The sequence below is a fragment of the Mytilus californianus genome, unplaced genomic scaffold (genome assembly GCF_021869535.1).
Source record: "Mytilus californianus isolate M0D057914Y unplaced genomic scaffold, xbMytCali1.0.p SCAF_10, whole genome shotgun sequence".
Classification (NCBI taxonomy): domain Eukaryota; kingdom Metazoa; phylum Mollusca; class Bivalvia; order Mytilida; family Mytilidae; genus Mytilus; species Mytilus californianus.
In genome coordinates this window covers 19,663,170-19,677,989 of record NW_026262582.1, presented here as the reverse complement: position 1 = coordinate 19,677,989, position 14,820 = coordinate 19,663,170, and the positions used below count along the sequence as shown (strand labels likewise).

At 32.5% G+C, this 14,820-nt stretch overlaps 1 protein-coding gene across 8 annotated transcripts in view; it reads right to left on the bottom strand.

Moving 5' to 3' along the window:
• LOC127717737 (uncharacterized) overlaps positions 1 to 14,820 on the bottom strand; it is a 98,296-nt gene that overhangs the window by 57,672 nt on the left and 25,804 nt on the right. For 7 of the 8 annotated variants that reach the window (XM_052223508.1, XM_052223507.1, XM_052223512.1 and 4 more), the window contains exons 5-9: positions 11,462 to 11,610; positions 10,565 to 11,191; positions 8,997 to 9,644; positions 7,333 to 7,968; positions 257 to 868 (exon numbers count right to left, since the gene is read on the bottom strand). In XM_052223508.1, the coding sequence (XP_052079468.1) occupies positions 257 to 868; positions 7,333 to 7,968; positions 8,997 to 9,644; positions 10,565 to 11,191; positions 11,462 to 11,610 (2,672 nt within the window). The remainder of the gene's footprint in view (positions 1 to 256; positions 869 to 7,332; positions 7,969 to 8,996; positions 9,645 to 10,564; positions 11,192 to 11,461; positions 11,611 to 14,820) is intronic. The other variant, XM_052223514.1, reaches the window with a different exon arrangement.

Genomic DNA, 14,820 nt, shown 5'->3' with positions numbered 1-14,820 from the left:
ATTATGGATCAGAAAATAAAACATTTAACATGCAGTATTGATGATGGATCAAGTCCAAGAACATAATTCTTGATAAAATTTAAGAATTAAGTCTCAGCTCATTAAAATATTCCGTGAACTCACTTTGAGATTAAGTAAATAATATAAATCAATAAAACCGTGTTTCATTCATATTACTTAGAATATCATTTGCATATTATATAATTTGTTTTGGGAATGAAAACTTTTTTTTCTTAACTTTGAAAAATTTACACACCTCCCAAATGACCGGAAGCCATTACTTGATCACGTGGTCCATACCAGAACTGCACTTCATCAATGTCTGCTGCAGCTGTCCTAGAAGTTCTGTCAGACCTCCCAATCTTAACCGAGTTGGATGCTGGCTGATCTCCTTGCATTTGCTCTCTGAATCTTTTTGTTGTTGCTTCCAGGTTGCCGTCTATATAAAGACGAAGTCCAGTTTCCGGTGTCCAACTCAAATCCACATTGTGCCAATAATCGGGTTTGAAGTTTGGTGTAAACACCTCCCATATCTTACCTCTGCGATTAAATTTTCCTTGCAGACGACCATCACGGTAGAAAAGTGAATACGATGGAGTTGACAGGAAGTATGTGTCATCGACAAGGCGACGGGCTTTCAGCCACATTGAAACGGTAAGACCGTGCTTACACTTTTCAAGGTTTGCTAAGCATTTGTCATCGTGGACGCCAATGTCAACAAACTGTCCATATCCATTTAGTGAAACTGCATTTCCCATCTTTCCCGGAATTAGCCGAGCGCCATTTTCTAGAGTAACAGTAAATTTTGGATGATCAACTATGTCATTTTTTTGCGTTTCCATGGAGAAAATCTCGTGTCGAATGTTGTCTGTTGGAATTGAAAAAATGAAATAAAAGTCTTCAATGGCATATCATGCATGAGTAAGGTAAACACTGGGTACAAGGTACAAGGTATAAGGTATAAGTTGATACCAATTTTATCCCCTTTAAATTAAGTCCAAGAAAAAAAAAATACTGTTTCAAATCAGCAATGTAATTTTACATGTTCTACATTTGATGCCTTTTACTGTACTATTGTTCAACACTATTTAAAATATGATGAAAAAGATATGACTATCCATTATAATTGTTTATTTAATTTGCTAAAACAACAACAAAAAAAGCAGGAGAACATAGTAAATTGGTATCAACGGACTACAATTCATATGAAATCACAAAATACAACAGTACTAAATACCACTACAAAGAGACAAATCGTTCAAACTGGAAAAAGTATGAGAACAAAGTTTGATTGACATTTTAGGAAAATGGACGACGGAACTCATAACTAATTGGCGCTGTTGTATTTAATGATCCCCACACAATGAAATGAAATAAAGAGTTCAAACAAAAATTGAAACATGCTTGTGGTAGTTAACTAAAACTAGAAGGTATAAACAATTAACTTTGCAAAGTCTATCCCATGTATCTCTAATGACGTGACAAAACGTGTGAATTGTAGGAAAACACATCTGACCAATGATATCACAGATACAGATTTCCCAACAATACAATAGTTTTGTCTCTTGTCATTACAGGACAGTCATTATAAACACATGCAAAAGTAGAACTTAAAAATAGCAGAGCATAAAAAATAAAGAAAGGTTTTGAGTCCAAAACAGATATGAGGTTAGAAATAACAAAGGCTGATAGTGTTGTATGAATTTGAACTATTAAACATCACACCCTATTACCGGTTATCATAACGGAATATACATTAGGACAGTGAACTCGATTTCCATTCAAACTACTGTTTATGCTATCGTGTACAGCATAGTTGTGTCTGCCCTCACAATTGTCATTGCAATAACATTGATTTTGCAATCATGTCCACCATATTTTAATGTTATTTGTTGCATTTGTAATACCAATAGCAGGTAATATGATGTGTTTATATAACGACCTTGTTTCTTGTACATGTACAAGAAAGAACAAGATGACAAAATTTGACGCATTGAATTAAAAAAAAAACCTGTATAGCGAAGAGTGATACTCGTCTCCGTTTTTAAGAAAGGCTTGTAAATATGGACTTTAGTTTTTGTTGTCATTTTCATAGACTGTCTTCGTAAGCAACAAAAGTAAATCGATTTTAATCTGAAACGATCATTTGATCTGAATCCATCGTAAACGATTGATTAATATGTGTTTAACAAAAAACGTTTTTCAAATACACCAAGCTTATACTTTAATACGTCGGCTTAAGGTGGTACCAAGAACCTTGACTAAGATTAATTTGTCTCGTTTAATTTTCATAAAATTTTGACAAAACATTTACTTTGACCCTTTGACAAAAATATAAAAATTTCAAAAAACTTGAACCACACACTTTATCGGAAATATTTCATTGGATATATAGCAGTTTGACAAACACTAATTTTGATCATTGAGAAGCTTAATATTTCCATAACAATAGAACGGGATAAAAACGTTCAGCTGATTTTTACAGAGTTATCTCCCTGTAGTGTTATGTACCACCTTAAATCTCATTGGTAGCTTTTGAATAAAACAGTTGAAAGGCCAATTCCATAAGGAAGTTATAGAGCATTGAAAACGTTGTGTCAATGTCAGGTTCAGTCTTTCAGTTAATTTTCAGACAATATCAAAGCGGTATATTTAACACTAGTCATATACGATCAACAAAGGTCAGTTTATATCAGTTTGTAAATTAGCTGTTATTTCCCTGTGCTTATAATATCAAATTTCTGAAAAGTGACTGAAATGAGGTTGGTTAGCTGCAAGAGCAAGTTCAGACTACAATGAACTGCAATGAAATATCTGAAAAGGATCTTAGAATCTTAACTAAGCGTACGTTCAGACATTTCAAATAGTGATTGTCAATATTTCTTTAAATAGTTGAAAAAGGTTAAGAGAAGGAAATATAAACCATGTTAGGTAATGATAGCAAAGAGTTTCCATACCATTTTCTCTACACAAAGTTCATATTTCCTTTTTTACCGATTAATTTTCTTAGTTTTGAATCACATGGTAAATTAACACAGACATTGAAGCTATAAGTAAGTTTTCATTCATCTTCGAAGAAGTTTTTTTTCACGGATTTACCATAACATCTTTTCTAGGCAGATGATAATATAATAATAACATAAAAATGTAAGAAACATAATAGAGGGTCTGGATGGGGGATCCTTCATTTCTGTATTCTTTAATTTTTTAGGTTATTTTTCTCTATTCTTTATATATTTTTAGCATCCCACTGTTATCTATTCTTTATTTTTTTGGTTTTTTTTTTCTCTTAAATCCTTAATTTGTTTGGTCCATTTTTCTGTAGATTTGACTTATGATTCTCTATTCTGTAAACCCCATCCAGATCCTCGTAATAACCTGACACTATATTTCAATACATAGGAATATACGTAAACTAAGCATCATATACTAAAGCTAGATATCATATATGCTTTTAAAATACTACAATGTGGTATTGCTGTTATTATTTAGATTCTTTGAAGTCTGAAAGGTACTATTCTCAACTCATTGCTGAAAAATATTTATTCGTATTTGTAAACAACTTATCCATCAATCTCTCCCAGACGTTAAAAAAGGGAACTCTACGGACTGCAAACTGTTGCCTTTTCTAGAAACATGTAAATGTAAATTTTGTTTTAAAAAAAAATCGAGAGGACAGATTTATTATCATCTGTATTTGGTGTCCAGGAAATAAACTAATAAATTACAGTCTATAACCTATATTTAATAATATGTACTAATCAGTCTTTAAATCCCTTCGATGACAGAAACGTGACTTCAATTTATTGTTTTTTGCATTAAACATTAAAGGCAAACATCGAATTCAGATGCAATAAAACGATACACACAAAATTCTGGAAGGAAGGTAAGTCACTATTGTATTCTCAGTTTACTTCAGTAGCTAAATAATATATGGAAATGTTCATACAAATGGAAAAGTATAAACATTTTAAACTAGCAGAATATATACTCAGGCCTATGAAACAGTTAGTATTAATTTTAAATGTTTGCCTTAGTGTTAAAAGAAAGCAACTGTAAAGCATGGATGAGAAGCTGAAAGGATAAAACACTGCAATTCCAAACAACAGTAAAACCAGAAAGTATATATATGATTTTTCAATGTGAAATAGAAAGAGGACTAAAAACATAGATTTTGGTAGAGCTAATTTTTTGTGATTAAATCTATAATTTATTTTTCGTTTTGAAAAACGATTCCAAACTGAATAAATCTCTTAATTCAAAGAAATTGGGTTAAAGACAGTGTCTCTTGCAGGGAGACTGAATGGTTAGTTGTTGATAAACCAACCACTTTTTGATAATCCCAAACTATACTTGTTTTATTCAATTATGCGACAAAAAGGTAACTTCTCAGGAACTTTCTGGAATTATTGTTTAAAAATGAAGGTAAGCGTAAAAGCGGAATATAAAATACAAAATTAAATCTGAACACCAGAAAACGAATACAAATCCATTGAAGACTACAATAAACCTTTAATCGAAATCCTCCTTAGCAACCTGCCATGGTTACAGCATGTATCGGAAGTAGATAAGTGTGCGATCTGATACGCATGTGCGTGTACAGACATTCGACTGAAAGACTTTCTCACACGGTGTCTGAAATTGTTCCACATATATAACAATCAAAATTCAAAATTGATTACTTTATCTACAGAATTACAATATTTTTCTTAGTCTGCATGCAAATTGTGGGGATATGGAGCATGCAAATTAATTCTGACGTGAAGATACACACAGATAAGTCTACGTTACACAGAATATAGTTTTAAGTTCTTTCAATGGATGTTATTCTTATCTTCAAATCTTTCAATGAAATATAAATAGGACATTTTTATCATTTTATTCGAATACGAAATTGATTTACTCCATAGAATTCGTTTTTCTTTTCAAAAGAATACAACAAAATGACAGAAGACGGTTAATACAGATTTTGTCAAGGATGTTCGCTTGTCACGTGATCAATTTTTATTTTGTAAATCATCTACTGTTTCCTCCGCTTTGCATTAATCATTTCTGACCGGTAACCCCTACATTTAATATTTTTCTAAAGTTTACATGTCGAATACATATATATTCCTTTGAAATTCTCTTTGTTATTTCGAATATATTTTGATATCTTTATTTATACTAATATCTATCACATGACATATTCGGCGAAATCTTTATCCTGATAAAAATTAGAAATTTTTAAGTGATCGTATCCAAAATTCAAACTTAAGGGTCTTTCTTTACTTTTTCATAATTTTGATGTGTAATACATTATTTATTGATTTAAGGAATCATTGACGAATTTCAATAACGAATATTCTTAAATGATCAAATATTCTGATAATTGCAAAGATAACATACATTAAACCTGGGAAATTAAAAAAAACTTGAATGAAAAATGTATGACGTAATCATGACATGAAAAAACTTATCTCAGGTCAAAAACGTCTACTTTTATTTACAGCCATTCTAAATACTAACACCTTATTCATATAAAAAGCTAACATACTTTTGTATATTTGTATATAAGTTATAATTCCATCTAGATACAACTGTTTTACGAGATAAAATACTACATACAGAGTGCACATGCCTTTGAAAAACTTACTAATTAAATAGACGAAAGAAAACAAGCACACGTTTTCAAAAGATAGTAGTTGACAATCTCAAACTATAACCTCTTCAATAGACTACACAAATCAAATAAGAGACATGACCATGCTTACTTAAGTCAAACATTTGAACACATGTGCGTTGGACAAAAGTCAACCTTTTGATAATCTCTGAATGTCAGATTAATTTAACTAATACACAGAAACAACAAATGCAGAAAACTTTATTAGCATGTCATGTGTCTAACCCACAGAGTGAGTGAGCAACGTAGATAACATATATGTTACTTGTACTAATGAAACACGACTACTGTGGATTATAGAGAAATAAAATAAGGTTCAAGTCAGAAAGAGTTTTTTTTCAAAATGTAGTAGTAAATAAATGCCAGAGGAATGCGTTGAACGTTAGTTATCATTTTTGCTATACAAATTAGCGTTAAAGAATCGATTGATTATAAAAATAATCGTTAATTATAACTTCTGTATTTTATAGACTTTAAACATCATTGTATTGTAGTTAGAGTTATCATTCTTGGCACATTCACCTCTCTGACTCGAAGTTATAAACATAAAAGGCATGCGCTTTGGTACAACATAAATATACTGAAATAACAAGACTAATTCATAGTAATGACTTGTCATTTATAGAGTATTAAATATGGAGGTACACAACAGTTGTTTAAAAATAATGTTATAAAAACCAATGAACTGAATAAACTTTCAAAGTTTTGTTAAATTTCACCCAACATATGTTATCAATGAAACATCGTATCATTCGACAAAATATTTTGATTACTCTTGGTTATTTGTAATGACTTATATTCCAATCTCCTTTTATTCATAATAAGACAATTATATCAGGAGGCTTCACCTTTCAAATGCTTTTAAAATGTTTTGTTAAAATCTAAACAGTTTTTTATTTCTAACATATTCTGTTCCTCCTTTACATCATTAACACAGCACTCATTTAGCATGCGACAAGCTTGCATGTGGTGTAATCATAATAAGCGGCTATTGTCTACTTTTGGAGAGGTGTGCAAGACTTTATTAATAAGCGTGAAAACCAACTATCTATGCATAAGTTATCAAATACAATAAATTAATAAAAATACAATTAAGTTTTAAACTTATGACATTAATGTTAAAAAACAGAATTTTTTACAAATAAGAAATTAAAAACTTACGAGACAACGAATAAAAAGTTACCAAATGAATCAACTATAGAATTCTTATTTAAAAACAGATATTTGAAATAGAATTGAACAAAAATCGTTTTACTGAAAAAAGCCAATGTAACTTTCGCTATACACTAACACATTGTCATCTTCTTAATCATTCATCATAGAATATCAAAGACATTTTAAACGCTAAACATTACAGTTTGCCCCTTTGTTATGCCTCATCGTATTCATATTTAGATTTTGCTTTACAAATTTAGTGAATAATTAAGATATGAATGGCAACAATGTGCTTTCCTCCTTCAAAAACTAGCTTCGATGCACGAATGAGATAAAAGAAAACCAACATTTTCTATATTTTTCAGTAATTCATCTTTATGTAACTCAGAATAATTGACAGCCTACTCCGTTGCAATGACTAAAAAGATGACTTTGTTTTCTGGTCAAGCTGTTTTTTTAAACTTCTTTAGAAACTTTTTTTAAGTTTAATTATCTTCTGTATACTTAATATTTACCTCTGAGAATGTAGTCGAATGCCATCAATTCTTCCCTCCTACCATACCAAATTTCCATCTCGTCAACAACCATGTTCGCATCCTGGGTGGGTTCTGTTGAATCACCTGTGTTTGCCTTGCCTAGTAGTACATGCGGTCTTGTTTGTACCAGTGGAGTTTCAGTTGTTTCTGTGTGCGTGGATTTGGCAACCAATGAGTTGTTCAAATACAAACCAAGGCCAAAATCAGGGTGCCATGACACTTCAACAAAATTCCAAGTTGAAATGTCGAACTGTGGTATACGTACATGCCATTCTTTCCTATTTTGGTTAACCTTGACATTAAGATAGTTATCTTTTATGTACATACGTATTCCATTATTTCCGGTTGAGAAAATATATGAGTTGTCTTGAAGTCTTTGAAAATTCAGCCATGTAGAAACGGTGATTCCATTGTGACAAAGAGCGAGATTCCCTATACATTCTTCTGGATGTTCTCCTAAATCTAAGTACTGACCTCTTCCACTTAAGGAAAGCCCATTTCCTATTCGTCCCTGGACCAATATTGGGTTGCGGAATGTTGTTAAAGTCAGTCTTGAGTGAGGTACTGTTGTGCCATCAATAGATTCAAACGGAATGATGTAACTTTTAGGTTTGTCTGAAGTAAAACAATATAAGAATATTTTTAGAAATATTTAGAACAAATTAGCACAAAATAAATGCGACAGCGTTACATTGACAAAAATCATGTTAAAATTCACTGCTTATAAATTAAGTCCTAACTTAGCGCAGGTCTTTAATGCTCGCACGAAAATACGATTACTAGTACTATGTGGGTGATGCCTTCACTATATACCTATCTTTCATCAATAAACAGGTAATAAACTAAACTTATCAATTCGGAATTTGCCGCATTCCTGCGTTTTTCTTAATAAACTAACATTAGGAAGTCACAAAGAAACCAAGCTGAATAGCCAGGATCTTGCAAGCTTTTTTTTCAAAAGCGAATTAGTATGCGAGTTTATTTTGAAATTACTAACCACACAATTTTCATGATATTGTTTTGTGTACCCTTTGAGAACATCAACAGAATACTTAAGAATCTAAATCGGCGAATTCATGGAGAATGAAGCTACGATAACTGCGATGATACAATCGCGAACTTTCTTTTTCAACCAGGTGGAGTATCGTCGCAATGTTAATACATGCATGAAAGTGATGCGTTCTAAAGTTTTCTACATTAATATTTATCAGACACGTAAAGAGACTGACTTTTTAGGTAATATGCACACATTCTTTAGGATTTATTATATCAAAACCAACCTTCAAAGAGTATCCAGAACCAACATTATCTCAATAACAATTTTCTCGAGAGAGTTGGAACATTTTGTATCTAAATGTGTAGTAAACTGGGTTGATGACATTCAAAGAGGATTCACTAGTTTACCACAATTAACTATGAACCAAACGTAATAAATCAAACTAAACATGTACCAGAAATTCCTCAAAGCCGCGAAGCATAAAACTTAAAAGAATCAATATGATAACAAAGAAGTAGCAGAACAGACGAGTAATATTAATAGTAATTTTCCGCCCAGTTAATTTTATTTTTCCTTCATTGTTTTTATACCCTTATATAGTTGTTTCATATATGACTATATGTCGTCTTTACAATTAAAACCTTGCCTCGATTTAAATATCCAAATGCTTCCAAATAGCCACGTGGTCCATACCAGTACTCAAGTTCATCGAATACACCTTTCGCGTAGGTACCACGTTCCATGTTTACATTACCACGTCCTAAATAAAATTTATCTGCAACCGATCTACCAACAAGATCAGAAGGAATTTGATCATTCCTTCGATCAGATTTGTAGTCATCGGCAACTAATTTGTTGTTGATGTAAAGTTTCAATCCTATTTCAGGATCCCAGTCAATCTCGACAAAATTCCAATGGTGGACGTGAAGTTTGTCGGTCGTAACCTGCCATTTCCGTGTAGACGTGGCAGCAGTTATAATAAATTCATTTCCTTGGTTTGAAACGCTGATACCATTATGTCCATTGGATAAAAAGTGCATGTCATTTCCAAGATTTGTTGGTTTAAACCATAATGCCATTAAAGCACCATGATGGCAAAGGTCAAGGTTACCTAGACAACTGTCAGATTGTTCTCCTATATCTACTACCTGTGACTGGCCATTTAATTTCAGTGCTTTTCCAATTTTTCCACGGACAATTTTAGGTTTATTGTATGTATCGATTAGTAGAGATGGGTGGTCTATTATATCTCCTCGCATATTGTCTAATCCAAATTGGTATTTATTTGGTTTACCTATAACAGATCAAAAGTGTGAAATTACTTTGTTTTGTCGGTGTAACATGTTTTTTAAAATGCATGTTGAATTGGAATCTGTGGTTGTATTAATTTTGGGAAAAAAGCTTCATTCAAATCTATGAGTCAGGTTCATACTTAGAAGTCTTTTTTATCATGTTCATTTAATGGGAATGAATTTTGTATTTTTTCTTAAAAGCCTGGTATCTTTGATGAGTTTTTTTTAAGCGGGAAATATAGTTTTGTAAATATTCATCTTCACGAAGGTTATTGGTTAGTTTTAAAATGACACTTTGTAACAGAAAATATCTGTAATATACGTAACATACACACTTAAACATTTGCTATACATAATATTGAGTTCAAAATTGTCATTGAAGATATGCAATACTATTAATGGAACCACTTTATTGTAAGCACACACCACTGGTCAAGGTTAACACAGTTAGTTGGACCCGAAAATATCATAGATTTTTTAATCATTCATTTTTTGTTTTTTTTTCTATATTTCCTTTTTTACATTATTTATCGAAATTCTAAGGACGTTCTACACCAGGAATAAATTACCCAATAGCTGTATTTGGCAGAACCCTTCGGATTTTTTTGGTTCTCAATACTCTTCAGCTTTCGTACTTTATTTGAACTTTTTAACTTTGTTTATTCGAGCTTCACTGGTGAGTCTGTTGTAGACGAAACGGGCGTCGTGGGTACACAATTTCAATCCTGGTTTCTATGATGAGTTTATCTATATTAATGATTTTAAAACATTCTTAGTTTTTCGAAAAATGATGTACAAAAAAGGAATATGGAACAAACTAATTTATATTTCAAACCAAAATAGTGTGTAATTTAGGAGGTTTTTGTTCGACTTGATCACATTCTTATCACCCAATATAGTAATTTTTAAATTCTCTTCTCACCTCTCTGAATTAAATCTAAATCCAGTAGAGTCTGTCGTTTTCCATAATACATGTCTACTTCATCTATGATTGCTGAAGGATTCATTTCTTGTCTTCTATCACCATGGGAACGGCCAATGAAGAAGTTCCTCTCATTTGAGGGTTGGAGACGCTCAGAGGTACTACGACGTTGAAAAGATGCTCTTTTCAAATCAAGAAACATCTCCGTACCCTTTTCTGGATCCCATGTTAATTCTACATAATGCCATTTTCCAACTTCCAAACCATAAAAACTGTCTCTCCAAACTTTATTGTCACTTCGCACTTCTGCATACATTGTATACTGCTCCGAGAAAATATTGAAACCAGTCGAGCTACTTGAAAAGTAGTATGTTTTGGTTGGAAGAGTTGTTGGGTTGATCCAAAATGATATGGTGAAACCATAGAGACAACGTACTGGATCCCCAAGACACGTGTCTTGTAAGTTTCCAACATCGATGTAATCACCGCGACCGGTAAGTGCGATAGCTTTCCCGATTTTCCCGTCAACCAATGAAACGTCTCCTACTATTTCGGTCTCAGCATTGTCTACAATTAGCTCTTGTCCAGCAACCTCATTCATATTGAGGTAGTATCTGTACATAGGACCTTAAATAATACAACAATATGAATTTTTAAAGGGATGCGCGAAGCCAATACTATAGTTAATATCAGTAAGCTCATAAACATCACAACAGAAGGACAGAATTTGACAACTAACAATTGTTTTTACTTTAAGATTCGAATTATTATCTGACACTACCCTTTATTCATTTTTCTTAAGCTAGTGAAAAAAGTTTTTCTTTTAAAGTCGAAGGGGTTAAATATTTGTGTTCCATATCAATCGATCGGAAATCCATACAAAACCAAAGAACCTACCATTTTCTTGTATTTGTTTTTGTGACAACATCTTCGGCCAGAAGCGGAATTCATCAACTGTAATTTGTCCTAGGTTGTTTAGTCCCTGTCTGTCATTAGATCTACCAATTATGAAATCATTATATCTGACTGAACCCCTTACTGCAACTCTGGAAAAGATTTAATTCACTCAATACAAGATATATCATGTAGAAATAAATAACCCTGCATTAATATTAATGCAGAATTTGTTTTATTTTATAGGATACCTTATTAGCAACGCAGAACTTCAATACATTGGCGAAGTACGTGTTCCCGAAAGGATGTTGGGTTTTAAAAAAAACTTTAGAATTCTTATCTCTTTTAAGAATCAAAACTCATCAACGACACCAGGTTCACAATTTGCTACACCAGGTGTGCGTTTTCTCTACCTAAGACCAATCGGTGGCGCTCGAATAAAAAAAAATAGATGCAAAATCAAACTCGAAATTGAAGAGCATTGCAAGACAAAAAATTGTTCTGAGAAGCCAGCCACATACGGCTGCGATCTTCTATACATGGAAAGGAGGGTAGAGGTGCTAGAAAATTCGTAAGGGTTCCGCGGAACCCCGTGTCTCGCCTACTTTTGCTGTTAGTCGCAGGCTCAACAAAAATGGGGAAATAATTATTAAAAATTTTCCACTAGATACTATCTTTTGAATGTAAGAAGCTTCTGTTCAAGTCTGGTAAGAATCCAGGATGGTTTATGAATCTAATAAATGTTTTAAAAACTTTTACTGCAGACTGTATGTAATTTTAACTGGAAGAAAAACTAAAAACTAAGTCCATTTGTAAGATATATACAGAAAAACAGGAATTTTTTTTTTACAAAATTTCCTTCTAGATACTAGCTTTTGATCATAAACAAGCTTCTGTCCAAGTTTGGTACAAATCCAGGATAGTTTAAAAAAGTTATTAAAATTTTGAAAACTTTAACCACAGAGTGAATGTAATGTTAACTGGCAGGTAAAACAAGTCCATTTATAAGTAAAATACGGATAAACAGGATTTTTTTTAACAAAATTTACTCTTGAAAACTATCTTATGATTATAAACAAGCTTCTGTCCAAGTATGGTACACATCCAGGATAGTTTGAGAAAGTTATGAAAATTTGAAAAACTTTAACCACAGAGTGAATGTAATCTTAACTGGCAGAAAAACTAAATCCATTTATGAGCAAAATACGGATAAACAGGATTTTTTTTTTACAAAATTTACTTCTGGATACTATCTTATGATAATAAATAAGCTTCTGTCCAAGTTTGGTAGAAATCCAGGATAGTTTAAGAAAGTTATTAAAATTTGAAAAAATTTAACCACAGAGTGAATATTTGTGGACGCCGCCACCGCCGCCGACGGAATGGAGGATCGCTATGTCTCGCTTTTGCGACAAAAGTCGCAGGCTCGACAAAAAACCGTTTTGTTTCAAATATTGCAAAATTTTATAAAAAGAAAATTTCCAAAAGATGACCGTTTCAATGATACATCATGTCAACATAAATTGCTGACTACTGGACTGGTGATACCCTAGGTATAAACATCCACCAGCAGTTGCATCGACCCAGTAGTCTTAAAAACTCACCAGATACCATGCTTACAATTTAAAATACCAGACGCGCGTTTTGTCTACACAAGACTAATCAGTGGTGCTTGAATAAAAAAAAAGTGGTGAAAGCAAAATCAAATACGTTTGAAGCATTGCAAGTCAAATATTCCAAAAAAAATGTGCCAAATACGGCTTTCACCATCTATACATGGGGGTAGTATTTAAAATTTCATTAACTGAAAATTTACCAAAAAATGACCATATCAAGGATATTTCATGCCAACACAAAATGCTGGCGATACTCTCGATACGAAACGTCTCCCAGCAGTTGCATCGACCCAGTGGTTGTAAAAACTCATCAGATACCAGGCTTATAATTTGTAACACCAGACGCCCGTTTCGTCTACATCAGTTCAAATTGTTACATAACAGTGATCATAAAATATTTCGTTTGAGATAGACATCTGTAAATTTTTACATTGCAGTGCATTTTGTTTACAAAGAACGAAGACGACAGATCTTAACTTTTTATATCGATACACCCACTTGAATTGAAACATAAATGTACATATTAAATAGAAAGTCGTTTTCAATACTTTATAATTCAAAGTTTTGAAATTTAAACACTCCTTTGAGTGGTTTAAATGAATAATGCATGTTATGATTATGGTTAATAAGAACTTTTTATAATTAGTTTAGCTATCCAAACTGGCAGTAAACAATATCGCCTACAATACACCTTCAACCGGTCTTTGTGCATGTTATATTAATTATTATTGTGTAGAAGATTAAATGATGAGTCATTTTTTCATACCAATGATTTCCTTTAAAAGACATTTTAGGGATAGATTATTTAAGAAGTTATTACCTCCTACCTTTTTGATTACCACTGAGACAATAGACGACCAGCTGCAATAACTAAGACAAAAAAGGTTCACATCAAAACCCTCTAGATATAACCTATTTGAAACTTTAATGTTACAGCGGAAACCTTACCCTACCTATCCTAAAGAGACAGTCAAAAAATACATAAGATACATATATCCAACCAAATATATACCTTATCAAAGTACAAGATGGATACCAGAGCTAATCCTAATAAATAGTAAAAAGACACATTAGATTCCTAGGCCAAGCCCAACATAAACATAAACGATCGTGAACCTAAACAAACCCCTTGAAGACACAAAAAAGGATATCAAGGATACCAAAACCAGTCCTGATAAAGACAGTACAAGGACTCATGATCGGATACGTAGGCCATACTTAACAGAGATATAAAAGGTCAAATCGGACCGTAAGCAAATCCCAATACAGCTACAATAAGGACATATCGATACCTCAACCAATAGAGACATCATACCTAGACCAAAACTTGAAAATGATATGAAAGGACACGTCGGATACAAAAGTGAAAACCTGCAGGCAATGAAATAACACATTGGACACCTAAGCCAAAACCGGCGAACCAAGGAAAGGACAACTCTGATGCCTATAGTAATCCAGAAATGAACATAATAAAGATATCTAGACCAATCATCTATTTGCTATTGTTGAAGAGATAATCACATACCAAACATACTGACATCCTACCCTCAATGATTACCATGATTACTATTTCATCGCGATAACCTTTAGTTTATCAATTTATAAATAAGATTTAGGGACATTCAACTTGTAGCCTACAGTAAAAGGTTTACACCTGATTAAAATTTGATTGACGAAAGGTGATTGTATAAAACATAAATTTTGTAAACTTGTATTACAGGGAGCATGACTGATGTGTCAATGGAA